Here is a 20,013-nt window from a genome sequence, read left to right as displayed (position 1 = left end):
TATTCATGTAACATTTACAATTAGAAAATTATTTTAATATACATTATCTCATTTTATTCCTATGACACTATACAGATTGGTATAATTATGTGCACTCATCACTAAAATACCTTATTAAATTCTAGGTGTGCTAAATCACCAAAAACAGAAATGAAAGTAACCATGTAGTAGTTGTCACAACGAATCAACAAATGAAAATACTGAGTTGGAATTAATAAAGTAGTAGTTAAGGCCTGAAGCCTGGATGAAAATTTTGGATTTGTTAGAAAGGCAACAGAGTTACTGCAGGTTCTTAATTGTGGAAGTGAAAAGATGAAAGCAGTGTCTGAGAATTAATTCTAACAGTTATGTGTAGGATGAGTTGGAGGGGGAAAGGGACTAGAAGCAGGGAATAAACAGCTACAAAAGGGTTGAAGTACAGAAGCACGTACCATAGCTACAATGTATATTGAAGTACATGAATACTGAAGAAGCATGAAGTACATGAAGCATGAAATAATAAAGTCTTAGACAAAAGTAAAAATAAAAATATGAAAAAAGTAAGAAAATGATAAAATCAGAGAAGCATTTCTTATATTTATTTAATATTAACTATTTTTGCACACCCCCTAGTCACCACATTCAACATATATACATTTTAGAATTTAATAAGGTATTTAATAAGTATGCATAATTATACTAATATCTATAGACTGTCATAAGAATAAAATGAGACAATGTATATTATATACATTTTAGAATAAGGTATTTAATGAGTGTGCATAACTGTAGTAATATCTATAGATTGTCATAAAAATAAAATCAGACAATGTATATTAAAAGAATTCATTCATTATAAATGTTACACAAATATTAATTGTTTTAATTTCTTGGGGAGAAGACAGCTGTGCTAAAACAGTAATGCTCTGGCCATAAAGTCAGAAGACCTGAATTCAAATTGTGATCCTATTTTTATTAATATTTAATTGACCTTAAGCCAGTCATTTAACCACTCTGAGCAACCATTTTTAGTATGTAAAATGGGAAAAAACAATCTCTCATAAAGGTCTCAAGGAATAAATAAAATAATTCATTATAAAATTCCTAACACAGTCTCTGAATTATGGTGGATAGTGAATGTGTATTACAGGAGAGGGAGGGGAATCCATTTTGGCAGCTGTTATTGAACAGAAAGCCACAAGTATTTTTAAAGAAGCATTTTAAGGAATTACCATACAGTAAGATTGCTAAACAGCTTATTAACGCTCCACTTCAAACAATGTCCTCTTACGTATAAGGCCAAATCCACAGCAGCATAAAGAGCAATAGGCAAAAGCTATATGATCAACATGATTTAAAAAACAACAATAACAAAAATTAGTGACTTTTTCTACTTACAGAAACATTACCAGAATTTACATAACTGACCAAATAGCTCCTACTTCTAATTCTAATATTTATTAACTGGGAAAGAAGTTAAAAGGGACAAAAGACAAAAAGGAAACAAATGCATCCTGAAGGAACTTAAATGGTAATACATAAGGTCAACGGTGACTTGTTTTGGGCAAGACTCTTATGGATTTCTGATAGAAATAAATCAATCGAAGTGCCCTGGTAAGATTGCCCCAGCCATAGATCCCTCAAGAATAAGTTAGAAGACAGTTCACAAAAATCAACTATAGCTGGGCACAATGGCTCACACCTGTAATCCCAGTAGTTTGAGAGGCCAAGGTGGGTGGATCACTTGAGGCCAGGAGTGTGAGACCAGCCTGGCCAACGTGGCGAAACCTTGTCTCTATTAAAAATACAAAAACACACCTGGAATCCCAGCTACTCAGGAGGCTGAGGCACAAGAATCCTTTGAACCTGGGAGGCAGAGGTTGCAGTGAGCCAAGGTTGCTCCACTGCACTCCAGCCTGGGGTACAGAGCAAGGCTCTGTCTCAAATATAAAAAACAAGAAAAAAAAATCTACTATAGCTCAGCACAGTGGCTCAGTGCCTGTAATCCCAGCACTTTGGGAGGCCAAGGTGGGAGGATCACTTGAGCTCAGGAGTTCAAGAACAGCCTGGGCACCATTGTGAGATATCAACTCTACAAAAAAATTAAAAAATTAGCCAGGCATGGTGGTGCACACCTGTAGTTCCAGCTACTTGGGAGGCTAAGGAGGGAAGATCACTTGAGCCCAGGAGCTTGAGGCTGCAGTGAGCCGTGTTTGTGTCACTGTACCCCACCCAGGGCAATGGAGTGAGACAATCAAAAAAAAAAAATACCTGACTAAAAACAACCAGACTATACAGCACTGTTAGCTCAGTGGGGGTTGAGAAACAAGATTAAGAGAATATAAGTAAATGGTATTCATAAAAGTTTCCTTTCTCGTCTAGACTAATGAGGTTCTACTTAGCTATGGGTCTTTAGCACACTATTCATTCACTCATTCACTCTGCAACAACATACCAAAGAATGCACTGTGAGAAATACATAGTATAACATCCAGCCTTGAAGATATAAGATCAACACATGTAACAAAGTGCCAAAAGAGAGGCACAAATACGGTATTTATGCAAGAAAGACCAAGAAAGCTTTAGGGAATTCATGTATTGAATCTGGACATCAGAAAACTAGAGGGGAAGGAGAAAGAAAAGAACTGTAGGTGAGCGACCAGTGCAAGGTAATGAAGGACAATACAGTGACTAGGAAGAAAATGGCTGGAGCATAAGAGACTGAAACTGAAAGATCAGAATGTCAGATTTGGAATCAGACTGCAAAAAGTCTTCAGTACCAGGATAAGTGATTTGAACTTTATTCTAAATACTCTAAAAAGCTTTGAGTAAGAGGAAATAAAGAATAAAAGTTTTAAATTAGGAAGATTAATCTCACATAAGACTGAAATACAGAATAAGAAAAAAAAACAGTGTTAGATGGACTCAGAAAAGCTATTGGATTTTATAGAAACAATGCATCAGACAGGGATCACTACATAAACTCATATCCACCCAACCTGTAGTAGAGCTAAATTGTATTTTTAAATACATTATATAGACATTTTACTCTGCGAACTAAATCTTTTGCACTCAGCCAAAAGAGCGTGACAGAGACAGATTATGTCTCTCAATCTAATACTAAATGCATTTATTCCCTAGAGTAAACAGGAATGGGAGCTATGATTCTACATTCCCTCAGTCAGCCTCAATTCCCATGTGCTTCGCAGAGCATGCAGAACACAATTCTAGTGTTAACGATATGTATATTTTTTCATAAACATGGCTCTAATCATAAGTAAACCACTTTATTCACTGTGCAAACGAAGAAAATAGTAATAGCACTGGAGGAAAAACTAGCTGTGGTAGACTTGATGAAAGACAATACTAAACTGTAATTTATGTGCTATCTGGGAAACTTTCAGGAGTGATTGTGGCTCAATGTTTGCTTCACATACTAACCTTAGAACCTAACCCCTACTTAATGCCTTTTCTTCATCTTAATCATACTAAACATACTGAAGGTAGCTAAACAGGGATTTAGTCCCAAACAATTATTTGAGGGCAGAAAATTCCCTAAAAATAATGAAACATTTTAGGAAGCTAAAACCAGGCAAATAAAAACATAATCTCCATAAGGTTAGAGATTTGTGTGGGTACAAAGTACAAAAACCTCACCTGCATGGAACTTAGATAAGAAACTGGTCATACTCGAGCTACAGAGCACTTATGAGGGTCTTATGAGTGTATCTTTGCATTTTCTCCCAGAACCATAATAACCCTTTTCCCTGAGTCAATATTTTCAAATATTAGAAAATTCTGGCAACCTATTTATTAAAATATCTTTAATATCATACTAACATTTTCTAATGCTGGGGGAAGTCAGGGACCCCGAACAGAGGGACCAGCTGAAGCCACAGCAGAAGGACATAAATTTTGAAGATTTCATGGACATTTATTAGTTACCCAAATTAATACTTTTATAATTTCTTACACCTGTCTTTACTGCAATCTCTGAACATAAATTGTGAAGATTTCATGGACATTTATCACTTCCCCAATCATTACTCTTATAATTTCCTATGCCTGTCTTTAGTTTAATCTCTTAATCCCATCATCTGTGTAAACTGAGGATGTATGTTGCTTCAGGATCCTGTGATGATTGTGCTATCTGCACAAATTGTTTGTAGAGCATGTGTGTTTGAACAATATGAAATCTGGGCATCCAAAAGGAATACAATGGCTGCGATTTTCAGGGAACAAGGGAGATAACCTTGTTATCTCCTGACTAGGGCCTGACTGCCTGAGGGGCCAGACAGAACAGAGTCATATTTTTCTCCTTACAAAAGTGAATAGGAGAAATATTGCTGAATTGTTTTTCTCAGCAAGGAACAGCCCTGAGAAAGAGAATGCATTCCTAGGGAGAGGTCTCTAAAATGGCCGCTCTGGGAATGTCTGTCTTATACAGTTGTAGATAAGGGATGAAATAAGCCCAGTCTCCTGTAGCGCTCCCAGGCCTATTAGGATTAGGAAATTCCTGTCTAGTAAATTTAGGCAGACTGGTTGTCTGCTCTCAAACCCTGCCTCCTGATAAGATGTTATCAATGATAATGCGTGCCCAGTGGGACATGAAACTTCATCATCAATTCTAATTTCACCCTGGTCCTGTGATCTCACTCTGCCCCCATTTGCCATGTGATATTTTATTGCCCTTGAAGCATGTGATCTCTGTGACCCACACCCTATTCGTACACCCCTTCCATTTTGAAATCCATAATAAAAACTTGCTGGTTTTGCGGCTCAGGGGGCATCATAGAACCTGCCGACATGTGATGTCTCCCCCGGACATCCAGCTTTAAAATTTCTCCCTTTTGTACTCTTTCCCTTTATTTCTCAGACCAGCCGACACTTAGGAAAAATAGAAAAGAACCTACGTTGAAATATCAGGGGCTGGTTCCCCTGATATTCTAACACTAGACTAACAAAATTTAGGGGATATAAATATTTTACTTTTAAAATACAAACTGTGTTTGCTTTGCACAACTGATAAAATATTTCCAAATCATACATTTATTTATTTACCCAATACTAGCTGAGCAGAATCTTTTCTATTGATTTCTATTTATTAAATAACAAATGGCTTAAATCACCAACTGTTTAAATCCTTAATTACCCCACTACAAAGACTTCATAAACACAGTTATAGATAAGCAATTATTTGAAACAGAAATAAGCTTTTAAATAACATTCTTCAGAAACCTAAGGACGAACCTACTAAACATAATATACAAAATACATCCTATTGCTATTGTCTATTCCTAAAAACTCCTTCCAAATCTAACTTAAATCATTTAAATATATCTTAATGATTGACTCATAGAAGAAAGATTAATTTACCAAAGAAAAACTATTGCCAAGCCATGCATAGTGATTCTCTAGAAGAGTATATCCAGTATAGACGCAAGAGCCGTTAAAGACCAAAAGCTAACTACATAGGCCTATTTGAGGAAAACCAATTGACAAATGACAAGAATTATATCTATACACTTGATATAACAAATCAACCTCCTTCTCAGACTTAATGTAATTTTAAAATAGTAATATTATCTAGTTGCCATGATTTCCAGATGAAATATGGAAATTATAGTTTTGTCAGTTACTCAGACTGAAATGATCTATTCACAAAGACTGTAATATAACTTTGTTTCCTCAGTCATTCACTGCTTCCTTTCTGTTCCTGCAGCACTTTATGCATAACTCTTATTTGTTTTTACTGGAAGTACTTGAATCCTGAAAGAAGGTACTATTATTACCATGTAACAAATGAGAAACAAGCTTATTATGGTAAAGTGACTTAAAGAAAAATCACCATTAAAGCCAGATTTCAAAGTCATATCTAACTACAAGGCTCTTTCCACACTGACTCACTGGTACTAAATAAATCAAACCTAAATAACTGAATTGACTACAGTTTCTTGCTATAGCTGCTTTGGTAGTAGGAAAAACAAATCTATCATGGACAAAACAATGTAGAAGACATGCTCTGAGTGAAGGTGTGGGGATACTGCCTATTACCTAAACTCACTCCCTACAAGTAGGAAAATTCCCACTTTATGAGTCTTCATATAAAGCAAAGCCCACCTTCCTATATAGAGGCTAACAATGCCATATACTAGCTCTTCCAGTCACCCTGCAGCACAGACATGGGTGCTGAACCTAGACTTTACCAATATAACATTCCCACCAAGACCTCTATAAGAGAGACAGTAAGAAGTTGGGACAGCAAAGTTCGAATTTTGGCAGCAGGAGGCAATAGCAACATTAAGTTTCAAAAGGAAACAAACAGTAGCAGCTATGCAGTAGCTGAGTCTAGGCTTCAGCAATTTGCAGCTCCATTATTGTCACCAGACTGTTTTAGGTCATTTTTTTGCTATGTCTCTTCTAATATCTAGGCTTCCTTGTTCCTTGCTATTAAAGGATACAACTTTCTCACTAATTTGGCAAGGTAATCAATATGCTTTCAATAAATCCCTTTTCCACTTGAATCAATCAGAATTACACTCCATTATCTGCAATTAAAAACCCTGACTGAGCCATTTACTAATTAAATACATTACACTAAATAATTATATTTTATCCAATCTTTTTACCTTAGCATTTGTTCTTTTATATAATTTGTCATTATGGTCTTAAGTAACATCTAATTTATACATGGTAGTATGCTCTAATGACAACAAAAAATCTTCAAATCAGATTTTTTTTTTTACCTTTTTCAAAAGTAACACAAAATACAAACATAATAACAATTATCTAAGGGTTATTTTCACTGAAGTTCAAGGTTAAGCTTTATTAAGGCTTCTTACCTGTCAGGAATACCTAGCCTCTTGACACTTCTATAAACAGAAAGGGTATTTGCAACATGTCGATAATTAAACCAGAATCGGGATGTACACACCTGAAGTATTAAAACAAAAACACAATTTTTATGCATCAAGGCTAACCATGGAGCTGCAGAGTATTTTTCTTTAAGTAGGATACAGAGATCTCTAAGAAACAGTATGCCATAATTCAGGCTTTAAAACAGCAAACACAAAAAATTGTCAGTAAAGGCCAGGCACAGTGGCTCATGCCTGTAATACCAACACTTTGGGAAGCCCAGGCGGGAAGATCACTTGGGTCCAGGAGTTCGAGACCAGCCTGGCCAACATGGCAAAACCCCACCTCTACTAAAAATACAAAAATTACCCAGGTGTGGTGGCGTGCACCTGTAGTTCCAGCTACTTGGGAGGCTGAGGCATGAGAATCGCTTAAACCTGGGAGGTGGAGGTTGCAGGGAGTGGAGATGGCACCACTGCACTCCAGCCTTGGTGACAGAGCAAGACTCTGTCTCAACAAAAAAAGAATTGTCAGTAAAACTAATCGCTCCAAAGAGCAGTCTTTCATAACTAGTATTAGATTTTAAAAAACCATTCAGCTTAAGAGAAAGCATATCTTTGGGAAATTTAATCAAATACTGAACCAACTTAGTTATCACAATTTCTGTGACTCAGTAACATTCCTATTTCTAAAAAATTAAATTCTTTAGAATCAAAGACAATGCCCATAATTTCTTCACAGAATAGAGAAGAAAATTAGCTACATAGGGTTATACAATATTTGTTTCATTCCACATTGCTTCCTTTATTGTGAGAAACGTAGGACACAGGATAAAACATAACATATAAAACAGTTGTAAATGTACATAAGAGAGTGCATTATAAAGAAGCTATTGAACTCAAGAGAAAATTAGAAACAATCCAACCAAGTTTTATAGTTTAAAAAAATTCCTAAGAATTATATTAAAGGTGCTAGGAAAATCTAATTCCATGCCTCAAAAGTTAGTGTTGTTCAGAACCCATTCTAAGGCAGGTAAATATAGATTGGGGTCACTTGGTAATATATCTACCAAGTACAATCCCGGCTTCTATCACATGCCTGTGCCTTTAGTAGGTATAATGACAATTTTGAGAACAGCATAAGTGTTCTTGCCCCTGACAAACAGAAAGGAACTACATGGTTTTTTTAAATTAAGTTTTCAACCTAGAATCCAATCAGGAAAAGACTAAATTTTTGACTATATAAAAATGTAAAATTCCATATATCAAAAATATCATAAAATTCTAGCTGGACACAGTAGCTTACACCTATAATCCTAGCAGTTTGGGAGGCCAAGATGGAAGGATCACTTGAGGTTAGGAGTTAAAGAACGGCCTGGGCAACACAATGAGACCCCCATCTCTACAAAAAAAAAAAATGTAAAATTTAGCAAGGAGTGGTAGTTTGTGGTTGTAGTTCTAGCTACTTGGGAAGCTGACGTGGGAGGATCACTTGAGCCCAGGAGTTCAGGGCTATAGTGAGCTATGATCACACCACTGCACTCCAGCCTGGGAGACAGTGCAAGACCTCATCTCCAAAAACTCCCTTTTTAATTTTAAAAAATAAAATATAATTTATTAAAGTTTCACTATACTAATATGTAAAATATTGGACAAAAAAAAGAAAACTGTAGTTGTAATACAATGCTCAGTAATGTTTCTTTTTCATCTTTTATTTTTTACCAGGTTACTGAAATTGAAGAGAGGTTTGGTTAGAGGTTTCCCAGAGCAAGGAAGGCTTTCATATGTGTGTCAGTATAAGCTAACAGTATTTTAGTTCCAAAAGATAAGCCCTTTGCAATTGGTGGTCTGCACATAGGCAGTTATTGCCTCTTGAACATGGAGGGGCTCCTAGTTTCCTGTAGAAAAAGTTTATCCTGTCAAATTGGTAGATGATGGCCTGGCTCCCAATAGTTCTCCTTACTTTTAAGTAGGCATTGAAATCCTCTCTCCTTATCTTTAGCAGTCTTTTCTCAGTAACTTCAGAAAAATTTCTTGTGAAGGGTAGCATATATAAGAGGTTTTTTTCTTGAAGAACAAGAAAATGAGCCATGAACCCATGTTACACTGTCCTATTTAATCACAATGCTATTACATTTAAAACAAACAAGTATAGAACCTGTAATCACCCTATTTACTTATAGGAACCTATAGATAATTCATTATCTATATTTTTATCAAATGTGTTTGTCAAATGATTCTCAATAAATTTACAAAGCCTCAAACTTCATTTGGCGTCAGTAAGTTAATTATAGTCTTGCATGTTTATTCTGCACTTTAAGCTGAATTCCTCTATCCATCTCCTTTACATTCCCACTATATTCTTACCATTTATAATCCCCAGTTTTCTTCCTTTTCCAACATGCATTACTGGCTTTGAGATGCTGTACATTCTCTGCTCCCTTTTTCACAAAATCAGCTTCCTTTCCTGCCTCTTTGAACCTATTCTCTATTTCCCCATTGTTTCTTCCAGTCCAATCCTTGTACATGTTTTTTCATTAAGTCAAACATTATATTTTCTAACCATATAAATGCCATTAAATGAAACTCCAGTAATGAAACTATTATCCAAATATTTTCCAAGCACAGGAAAAACAAATTTGATTATGTGAATTCTGTTTGAGGAATTAAAACTATAAATTTCTGAATCCAGAAAAATTAAAGATGGTAATTCACACTAAGGTTGGGCAAAAGGCAGAAGAAAAAAAAAAAGGCCAATAAGCAGGCCTTACTAAAAATCAAAACAATGCAAATTAAAACAAAATGTAATGTGTTGACCAGCAGTCAAAAAGTTAAGATAAAAATTAAGAATACATAGCTGACTTGAATTTAGAAAAAGAGCTACAGTCTTTCTGGAGGCAATCATGCTCCATGACTTCACATTCTTACACTTAGGAATTTATCCTAAAGAGAAAATCAGTCAGGTCACAGAGTTATGTGTATAAGAATGGTCAACACAGCCCTGTTTACAATAACAAAAAATTTAGATTCTAAATGCCCATAAACTGGAGGTTACAGTACATTCACAAAACGGAAGAAAATACAGCTTTTGGAAAAGATTATATATCTCCATACCTACTGGCAGGGAAAGATCCCTAAGATAATACTAAAGGGTTGCAAAATAGCAGGTATAATATGATCCCAATTATATAAAATCATATATCTATATATCTTTATGCTTATATATGAAGAGGGAAAGCGCTTGAACAATGCTCACCAAAATATTAACTCTGGGATGTGGGACTTGAAGCCATTTTCCCTGTCTTCTTTAATTGAGGTGAAATTCACAAAACAAAATTAGTCTGCCTTCTTTAAACTTTTCTGTATAACTTGAACTTCTACAGTGGTCATTTATTATTTTTATAAGCAGAAAAAACAACTGAAAAAATTTTAAAAGGTGTAAGTAGAAAGTATCTATCAACTAATACTATAAATAACAGATGCAATTAGTAGTTTCCAGCATTAAAATATTTCTACCTCTTATAAAATGTTTCCTTTAACAATAGCATTCCTAATTTATTCTTACATTTATTTTCAGATCACCACTTGACAGATATTCTGAGGACAAAGAATATTACTAGATTATTATAGTTGATGTGGTCAATTTAAAATATAGCCAAATCAAAATAAAGAATTTCTGATATAAAATGTAAAAAAATAAATTGTATTTTCAAAAATTTGATTCACACAAATTTCTCAGATACATATCTAATGTGAACAGCAAGGTATACTTTTACAGTATACTTACCAGAACAGCCCAGTTGTTTGTATGGCCACTTCTAAAGAATTGTTCTGCTTGATCCTAAATAAAGCAAAACAAATAGAAGAAAAAGGCACAATTTCTCAGAATAAAGACTGATAATGGACAGTTGAGACTCGTGTAGTTTTTACAGTTGTAATAACAATCATCTTACGTAAGTTTATGAAGATTCCAGTATTTGTCATTATGGACTACACAAAGAATCAAAAGAGCTTATTGCTTAAGACACTATAAGGACAAAAGTCCTGAACTGGAAATCTGGAGAACTGGGTTTCATTCTTGGCTTAGACACCAATTAAACAGAGTAACCTTGATTAAGATACTTAACCTCCCTGGAGACTCAGTTTCCTCATGTGCAAAATGAAAGCAATGCCAATCCTACATCACAGGGCTCTTTTAGAGAACTATAAGGTATATGTGCAAGAGCTTCTGCTTTAAAATATTATTTAGCATTACTCAAATGAAAGCATACTTACTATATAACTCATAACTTTCTATTTCCCATACCCTGAGAATTATTAAGAAAGTAGAATGTATGTTCAATTAAGAACATACAATCTGCTTGTTCAACATTTAACAAGGCTATTATTTAAAACTGCAACCTCGCCCCACCATTTTTCTTACTATAATTTATTTTTTCTACTGTGTTTATCATCTTCTTACATTATATATATAATTAACTTTTTTATTATGTGTATTAATCGTCTGTCTTTCCCAAAACAATGTAAGCTTCAGTAAGGCAAGGGCTTTCATCAGTTATATTCAATGATGTATTCCAAGTAAGTTTGGCATATAGTGGGTTTTTAATAAATATTTTTTGAATTAATGAATCCATGGTCCAAATGCCTTTACTCTCGGTGAACAAATCAAGAGTCATCTATGGAAAACTGAAACCGCATGGTTGATAGGTTCAGAATATGGTAAGAAGGTATTACGTAAAGGTTGTACTATAAAGTTGTAACTTTCAAAATCTCCTTTTAGGTTGTACTCTGATAATTCCTCTATTAAAGTGATCACTCTCTACAGTGAGAAGGCAAGGTAAAAATGCATATGCCAGGAATTTAACCAAAGATTAATATTTCACTTTTAGTAATGCCATACAGATAATTTTTATCCTCGTGAATTGCTTGTGAGATATAATCTCCCTACATCCTCAACAAAAACAAAATTATCACTCTTTGAACTTCTCACAGACATCTTTTTAATCCTTTAATCATTTAATAGTCATCTCAGTTGATTCTCTAAAATCTCTGCAATTATGTTAACCAATTCTTTAATATTGGTCACAATATTAAAAATTAAACATCAGACAAATGTGCTACAACACCCATAAAGATTGCTGAGGTTTCTTTCTTTCTTTTTTTTTTTTTTCCTGGGAGATATAATTGAAAGAGAGAGGGGCCTGATTGCTTTTAAACATTTTATCTCAAACACAGACAGGTCTTCTTCATATGCTTCTAATTTTCCATTCAGTCCTGTAATTGTGAATGACTTATTTCATGTCTTCATTCTACACATAAGTTAATATGCTTCCTGTTAAAAATTTCATTCAGTATCCATTCTTACTATGTTCTAGGTACTTTATTTGAACTCACCAATATAGCTGGATTGAGCACATCCTCTAGCATTCTGCCAGGGACCACTTCACCAATCTATTAAAGTAAGTCTAAATTATATTTGCCATCTCAAGACACTAAAATTTTCTAACACCATCCTGACACCTAATGAACATGATTTTGATTATATATTAAAATAATAGTGGATATAAGCCATACTGACCTCAGATCAGCTCCCAAACATTAATTACTAGACCTGTCAGAATGTCTAGGTTCGAATCTGGGCTCTATTACTTACTAGGTGTATAAACAGGAAAGTTCTTTAACTTTTCTGTGCCTCCAAATCTCCATCTATAAAACAGTAATAATATTATCTGACTCAGAGAATGTAGGAATAGTGACTGGAACATACTACTAGTCTGAAAAACATTAACAGCTTTAATTTTGAGCTAACAAGAAAATTTCAGGGAGAATAAATTTAAACTTCCACTTGTACACACATCTGTACCTGTCTGCACAAGCACACACACAAGTGTAAAGACCCAAGTATTGTATATGCTGCCTACAAGAAACTCACTTCACCTATAAACACGCATAGACAAAGTGAATGAATGAAAAAGGACATTCCACACAAATGGAAAACAAAAGGGAGCAGGAGTAGCTGTACTTAGATCAGATAAAAGACTTTAAATCAAAAACTATAAAAAAGAGACAAAGGTCACTATACAACGATAAAGGAATCAATTCAGCAAGAGAGCATACAATTATAAGTATGTATGCACCCAACACTGGAGCACCCAGATGTATAAATCAAATGTTATTAGATCTAAAGGGAGAGAAGAGATCACAACACAATACTAGGTGGGGACTTCAACACTCCACTCTCCATTGGACGGATCATCTGGACAGAAAATCAACAAGGAAACATTGAATTTATTTTATTTTTGAGATGGAGTCTCATTCTGTCACCCAGGCTGGAGTGCAGTAGCATGATCTTGCCTCACTGCAACCTCCACCTCCTAGATTCAAGCGATTCTCCTGCCTCAGCCTCCCGAGGAGCTGGGACTACAGGTGTGCATCACCACACCCAGCTAATTTTTGTATTTTTGATAGAGACAGGGTTTCACCATGTTGGCCAGGCTGGTCTCGAACTCCTGACCTCAAGTGATCCACCCGCCTCAGCCTCCCAAAGTGCTGGGATTACAGGCAAACAGAACTAACAGACATTTACAGAACATTTCTTCCAACAATGGCAGATTACACATTCTTCTCGTCAGCACGTGGAACATTCTCCAGGACAGACTGACCACGTGGTAGGCACAAAACAAGCCTCAGTGAATTTGTAAAAACCAAAATTATGTCAAAAATCTCTTCTGACTACAATAGAAAAGAACTAGCAATCAATTAACATGACAAATTTTGGAAAATGTTCAAATATATGGAAATTAAACAACACGCTCCTGAACAACCAATGGGTCAAAGAAGAAATTAATAAGAAAATTAAAAATTTCCTTTAATACATGAAAATAGAAACACAACATAACAAAACCTATGAGATACAGCAAAACAGTACTAAAAGGTAGGTTTATTGCAATAATCGCCTACATCAAAAAGTACAAAGATTTAACCTAATAACACATCTCAGGGTACTAGAGAAGAACAGACCAAACACAAAATAAGAAAAGAAATAATACAGATCAGAGCAGAAATAAACAAAAGAGAGTTAAAAAATACAAAAAAAGTCAATGAAGCAAAAAGCTGGCTCTTTAAAAAAATAAACAATATCAACAAACCTTTAGCCAAACTAAGAAAAAGAGAAGACCCAAATAAATATATTCAGAAACAAAAAAGGAGATATTACAAATGGATCACTGAAGTACAAAGAATCACTAGAGACTATTATAAACAACTATACACAAATACACTGGAAAATCTAGAAGAAATGGATAAATTCCTGAACACATACAAGCTACCATGACTGAATCAGGAAGAAAGAGAAACCTGAATGGACTGAGGCTGAGTAATGCGCTTGAAGCAGTAATAAAAGTCCTTCAATGAAGAAAAGCCCAGAACGGGATGGCTTCACTGCTGAATTCTACCAAACTTTTAAAGAACTAACACCAATTCTTCTCAAACTATCCCAAAAAAATTGAAGAAGGAATTCTTCCCAATTTGTTTTATGAGGCCAGCATTACCCTGATAACAAAACCAGAAAACAAGCATACAACAAAAAAAAGGAAACTACAGGCCAATACCCGTGATGAACATAGATGCAAAAATCTTCAACAAAATACTAGCAAACTGAATCCAACAGCACAACAAAAAGATAATACACCACAATAGAGTAGTGTTAATTGCAAATCAATATACATGATGTATCACATCAACAAAATGAAGGACAAAAAACATATGACTGTCTCAGTAGACACAAAGAGCATTTGATAAAATTCAACATCCCCTCACGATAAAAACTCTCAACAAATTGGGTATAGAAGGAACACACCTAAACACAAAAAGGCCATCTATGAAAACCCACATCCAACATCATATTGAACAGGGAAAAGTTGAAATCTTTCCCTTTAAGAACTAGAACAAGACAAGGATACCCACTCTCACCACTCTTATCAACATACCACTGGAAGTTCTAGCCAGAGCAATTAATCAAGAGAAAGAAATAAAAGGCATCCCAACTGAAAAGGAGGAAGTCAAACTGTCCTTGTTCACAAACAACATGATCTTATATTTAGAAAAACCTAAACACTCCACAAAAAAAACTCTTAGAACTGATAAGACTAATTCAGTAAAGTTGCAAGACTCAAAAATCAATAGACAAAAATCAATGGCGTTTCTATATACCAATAATGAACTAGTTGAAGAAAAATCAGGAATGCAATCCCACTTACAATAACTACAGAAAAATTAAACACCTAGGAATAAATTTAACCAAGAAGTGAAAAATCTCTACAATGAAAACTACAAAATATTGATGGAAAATGAAGAGAACACAAAAAGATGAAAATGCTTCCATGCATTGAATTGGAAGAATAAATACTGTATTGTTAAAATGACCACATCACCTAAAGTGATCTACAGTTCAATGCAATCTCTATCAAAATACCAATGATATTCTTCACAGAAATAGAAAAGCAATCCTGAAATATTTGCAAACTATTCATCCAATAAGGGATTAACATCCAAAATATACAAGGACTCAAACTTATGCTAACAGCAAAAAAAAAACAAATAATCTAATTAAAAATGAGCAAAGGATCTGAATAGATATTTCTCAAAAGACATACAAATGGCCCACAAGTATATGAAAAAATGCTCAATATCACTAATCACCAAGGATATGCAAACCAAAACCACAATGAGATATCATCTTAGTGCCTATTATCAAAAAGACAAAAAATAACAAATGCTAGTTAAGATGTAGACAAAAGGGAATTGGGAATTCTTATACACTGCTGGTGGGAATGTAAATTAGTATAGCCACTATAGTGAACAGTAAGGAAGCTCCTCAAAACACTCAAAATAAAACTACCATATGATCCAGCAATTCCACTACTGGGCATATATTCAAAGGAAAGGAAACCAGTAGGCCAAAGAGATATCTACACTCCATATTTATTGCAGCACTATTCACAACAGCCAAGATATAGCATCAACCTGAGTGTCTATCAGTAGATGAACGGATAAAGCAAATGTGTGTGTGTGCGTGCGCACACGTGTATATATAAAATGGAGTATTATTCATCCATAAAAAGAATAAAATCCTTTCATAAACAGGTACGTGGATGAGCCTGGAGGAAATTACATTAAGTGAAATAAGTCAGGCACAGAAATTTAAATTTTTTAATTTCAATATCACCCAGATACGGACATTTTTAAAAACTTGATCTCATAGAAATAGAGTAGAATAGAGGCTGGGAAGAACAGGAAGGTGACGGGGGGAGTACAGAGAGACATTCGTTAACAGATACAAAATTACAGATAGCAGGAATAAGTTCTAGCCTTCTATAGCACTTTAGAGTAACTATAGTAAACAATAATTTATTATATTTTCTCAACTACCTAGAACTCTTTTCTAACATTTTGAATATTATCAACACAAAGAAATGATAAAGTTTTGAGGTGACAGATATGCTGATTACTCTGATTTGATCATTTCATATTGAATATGTCTGAAAATATCACACTATATACCCCATAAATATGTACAATTATTGTGCCAATTAAAATATATATATTACAAAAAGAGAGGCATCGCTTAAAGAGAATACAACATTGGTCAGAGAGTAAAGTATCTATTTCTGGAGATTTGTGAAATATCATTAACAGATTTTAGAGTGTACATGTAACCCTCAAGAATATCAATTTTCATTAGAATATCATTTGCTGTAGTAATACAAGTTAAATCTTACGTTAACTACCAATAGAGATGGAAAAAACTGATCTCTGAAATTACTATGGCTAGGATAAAATACCCTTAATTTAGCAAGGCAATAACATAGTATTTCACATTAAATGAAACTGTAATGGGTTGTCTATTGTTAAGCATTGTTTCTGATAAATTATTGACATGATAAATATAGAATAATAACCTGAACAAAAAGTGTGTGTGTGGCATGTGTGTGTGTGTGGGGGTGTGTGTGTGTGTATTTTTCCCCCTCCAAACTCAACAGCTGCCTGGATGTTAAAGAAAGCAATGTGCTACAGTGGTTAAGCATTGATTTGGGAATTCAAAGACCTAAGCTAAAATGCAGGTCCTATCTCGCAACTGGCTGTGAAATTGCGGTAAGTCATTTAGCTCTTTAGACTTGACTATCCTCATGTCTCTAATGTGCCTTCCACCTCCAAAGTTCTTACTTCTTTCAGACCTTAGTGAAAAAATTTAGATGGCAAAACTTTTTTGTGGTTGTCTAGACAATACAGTCATTATAAAGTTATTCATTCTACATACAGTAAATGCAGCACCTATTATGTGCCAGATACCATTGATATGTAGTGATACAAAAATCACTAAAAAGCATGCTGCTTTCTCTCAAGAATCCAGAGTTCAATAAAGAGGAGCATGCAAACACATTACACTATAATTATTACATTCATTAATTCATCACACTTATTGGGCAACATGCCAGTCACTGCCCTGAGTGCTCCAAATACAATGCTGGGCAAAAATAGCCATAGTACTGCCTTCAAATAGGTTACTATCTAATTGGATAGATATACATTTAACAGATAAGGAAAGACACACAATATAATAAGAGTACAACAGAGGGACCTGACCTGGTCAGGAAAGTTTTCCTAAAGAAGTGACTGTTGGGTTAAAATCCAAAAGATGAAGAAAAGAGGAAATACAATTCCAGACAGAGGGGAGACAGCTCTAATGTGAGAAAAAGCTTAAAGGTTTTGAGAAACTGAAAGAAAGTTAGCCTAACTAGAAGTTTGAAAGAGAAAGAAAAAATTTGAAGTGTAGTCAGGGCCCAAAAAATATGCAGGGTTTTTGTTTGTGGGTCATGGTGGAGAGTTTAGAGCAACATTAAGGTGATCTTTTGAGCAACATCAAGGTCCCCGGGTGACATGATTGGAACTGCATTTTTAAAAGTTACTCTGGCTTCAATTTGGAGAACAGATTGAAAGGAAAAAACAACGACTCAAGGCAAAACATTTAGGAAACTGTTGCTCCTATCTCTAAGTGAGATATGATGGAATAACAGTACAAAGCATACACGGGTTATAGTAAATGAGTGCTGTATCAAGTTTACGAATTACAAGAGTAAAGGCAAAGGTAAGAGATAGGGAAATGTTCTACAGAGGTTATGCCTTTACTGTATCTTAGCACATGAACAGAGGAAACACAATGTATAAAATATTGTAATGTGAAAAAGCACAGCAATTATGTAACTACAAAAAACAGTAATAGTATCCAAGATGAAGCAGTCAAAATTAGAATAAAGAAGGGAAACAGAACTTCTATTTACTCATATTTATGTTCTCTAAAAATTATGCTATATAAACATCAAATATATAAATTAACAGTAATTCATAAATATATATGAAGTTCATGCTCAATATCTTTTTTTAACTGATAGGGTGTGTATTCAAAAAGTTTGGAGTCCACTGGTCTAAGCTCAAGGTGCCCAGGTGGTGGGGAGAAGAGGTTCCAATATGGAACACTGGAAAAGTAGGCAAGCACCAGGTCATAACGTTTAGACTTCATTCTGTATGCAATGAATAAATACTTAAAAGATTTCATCAGAAGAATAACCTGATCAGGCTTACATTTCGTGTAGACGAATCTAGCACCAAACTCAGGGAGTATGGAGGCCTATGGAAAACAAGATAAAGTAATCGCAAGAGTCTAGACAAGAAGTGATCACAGCCTTAATTAAGTCAGTGGAACTGGAGAGGTGAGGGCAATTTTAAGAACTCAGATCACAAAATTTAGTGATAATTAGAATATGGGATAAAGAGATTAAGACTCTCAGGTTTCTAGCTTAGGAGCAGCACATCTGGTTGAGAAATGGAGGAGAAAAGGGGTGCTTAGTTTTTCAGTGTCTTTTTAAGAGGAGGTAGGATAAGCAGAAGATAAAACTTTGCACACGGATTTTCAAATGTCTCCTGACTATCCCGGATTCTTAGTCAGCTGGATATGCAGGCCTGAAAAAGATACCAGACATCTAGATTGTAGACCGGGACTGAGGAATCATCAGAGTATGGTGAATAGTAAAAGCATTATAGAGCACCAGAACATCCTGTGTCCACGTTTAAAAATGGGAAGCTGGAGGAGCCCAGGATAAAACTAAGCACCCCTTTTCTCTTCCATTTCTTAACCCAGACGTGTTGCCCCTAAGCCAGAAACTTGAGAGTTTTAATAAACACTTACATTTATCCCATGTTCTAATTATCACTAAATTCTATTATCTGGATTCTTAAAATTGCTCTCATCTCTCCAGTTCCGTCTGACTCCTATCAAAACAGAGGGCTGCAGTTGAGTAGTAGGAAAGCAGTTGCTGCACACTGACATTTCACGAGCCTCTTGCTCGTATTTCACCTAAGAACTGCACACATGTAGGAGCAAAGGATCAGGTCCTCCTCTGTCTCCGAGGGTTTGATTATTTCAATTCATCGTTTTAAAACGCTGAAACAGACCAACACTGTCCTAACCCGTGCCCAGTGACACCCTCTTCAAACCCAGCCTGGGTCAGGGGCTGATTGACTCCAGGAGGCTTCCCTCAGCTGCTGTGTATCGGACATCTGCTGGAGGGCTCACAGCCGGCCTCCCGGCTGTGGTCAAATGAGCCTGACTCCTACCTCGATATGACTAGCGGCCACGCTGCCGAAGGACAAGAGCAACACAGCTGCCAAGACAGTCGCAGCCCGGCTGAGGCTGTCGGTGACGGCCATGTTTACCGGCTTCAGACTTCCCGCACCTGAAGGGGCGGAGGCACTGCCGTAAAGTAGCGCCGCGGGTTTTTGCGACACCATCCGCGCCTCTTCGAGGTGGCCCTCTGGTCCGGCTTTAGAACTCTGCGGTTTTGTGGAGCTCGAGAGTCCGGGACAAAGTAGACGCAGGATATTGACCTTTTTATTTTTAACTGCATTTTCAGTTTGGAGGTTGTAAAATAGGTATAACATTTAAGAAAAAAAATTGAAAGGTGAGCGGAGGAAAAACCCGTAACTCCTTAAACTTTAAAAACTTATTTCTCTGTTCCCTTATTTCTTTATTTTATTTATTTATTTTATTTATTTTATTTTTTTTTTTTTTGCCGAGTGCTGCCAATTCTTTGAAAATATGAAGCTGGATGTGGTGGGAAGAACA

At 35.4% G+C, this 20,013-nt stretch overlaps 1 protein-coding gene across 1 annotated transcript in view; it reads right to left on the bottom strand.

The window, feature by feature from the left end:
• Nucleotides 1–19,647, bottom strand: part of PIGK (phosphatidylinositol glycan anchor biosynthesis class K) — a 130,042-nt gene extending 110,395 nt beyond the window's left edge. The window contains exons 1-3 of the mRNA XM_001168438.7: nucleotides 19,506–19,647; nucleotides 10,621–10,674; nucleotides 6,822–6,913 (exon numbers count right to left, since the gene is read on the bottom strand). Of these exons, the coding sequence (XP_001168438.1) occupies nucleotides 6,822–6,913; nucleotides 10,621–10,674; nucleotides 19,506–19,598 (239 nt within the window). The 5' untranslated portion in view covers nucleotides 19,599–19,647. The remainder of the gene's footprint in view (nucleotides 1–6,821; nucleotides 6,914–10,620; nucleotides 10,675–19,505) is intronic.
• Between the last annotated feature and the right edge of the window lie 366 nt (nucleotides 19,648–20,013).

Source organism: Pan troglodytes, chromosome 1, assembly GCF_028858775.2.
Source record: "Pan troglodytes isolate AG18354 chromosome 1, NHGRI_mPanTro3-v2.0_pri, whole genome shotgun sequence".
Lineage (NCBI taxonomy): Eukaryota > Metazoa > Chordata > Mammalia > Primates > Hominidae > Pan > Pan troglodytes.
This window is presented reverse-complemented; position numbering and strand designations above follow the sequence as displayed.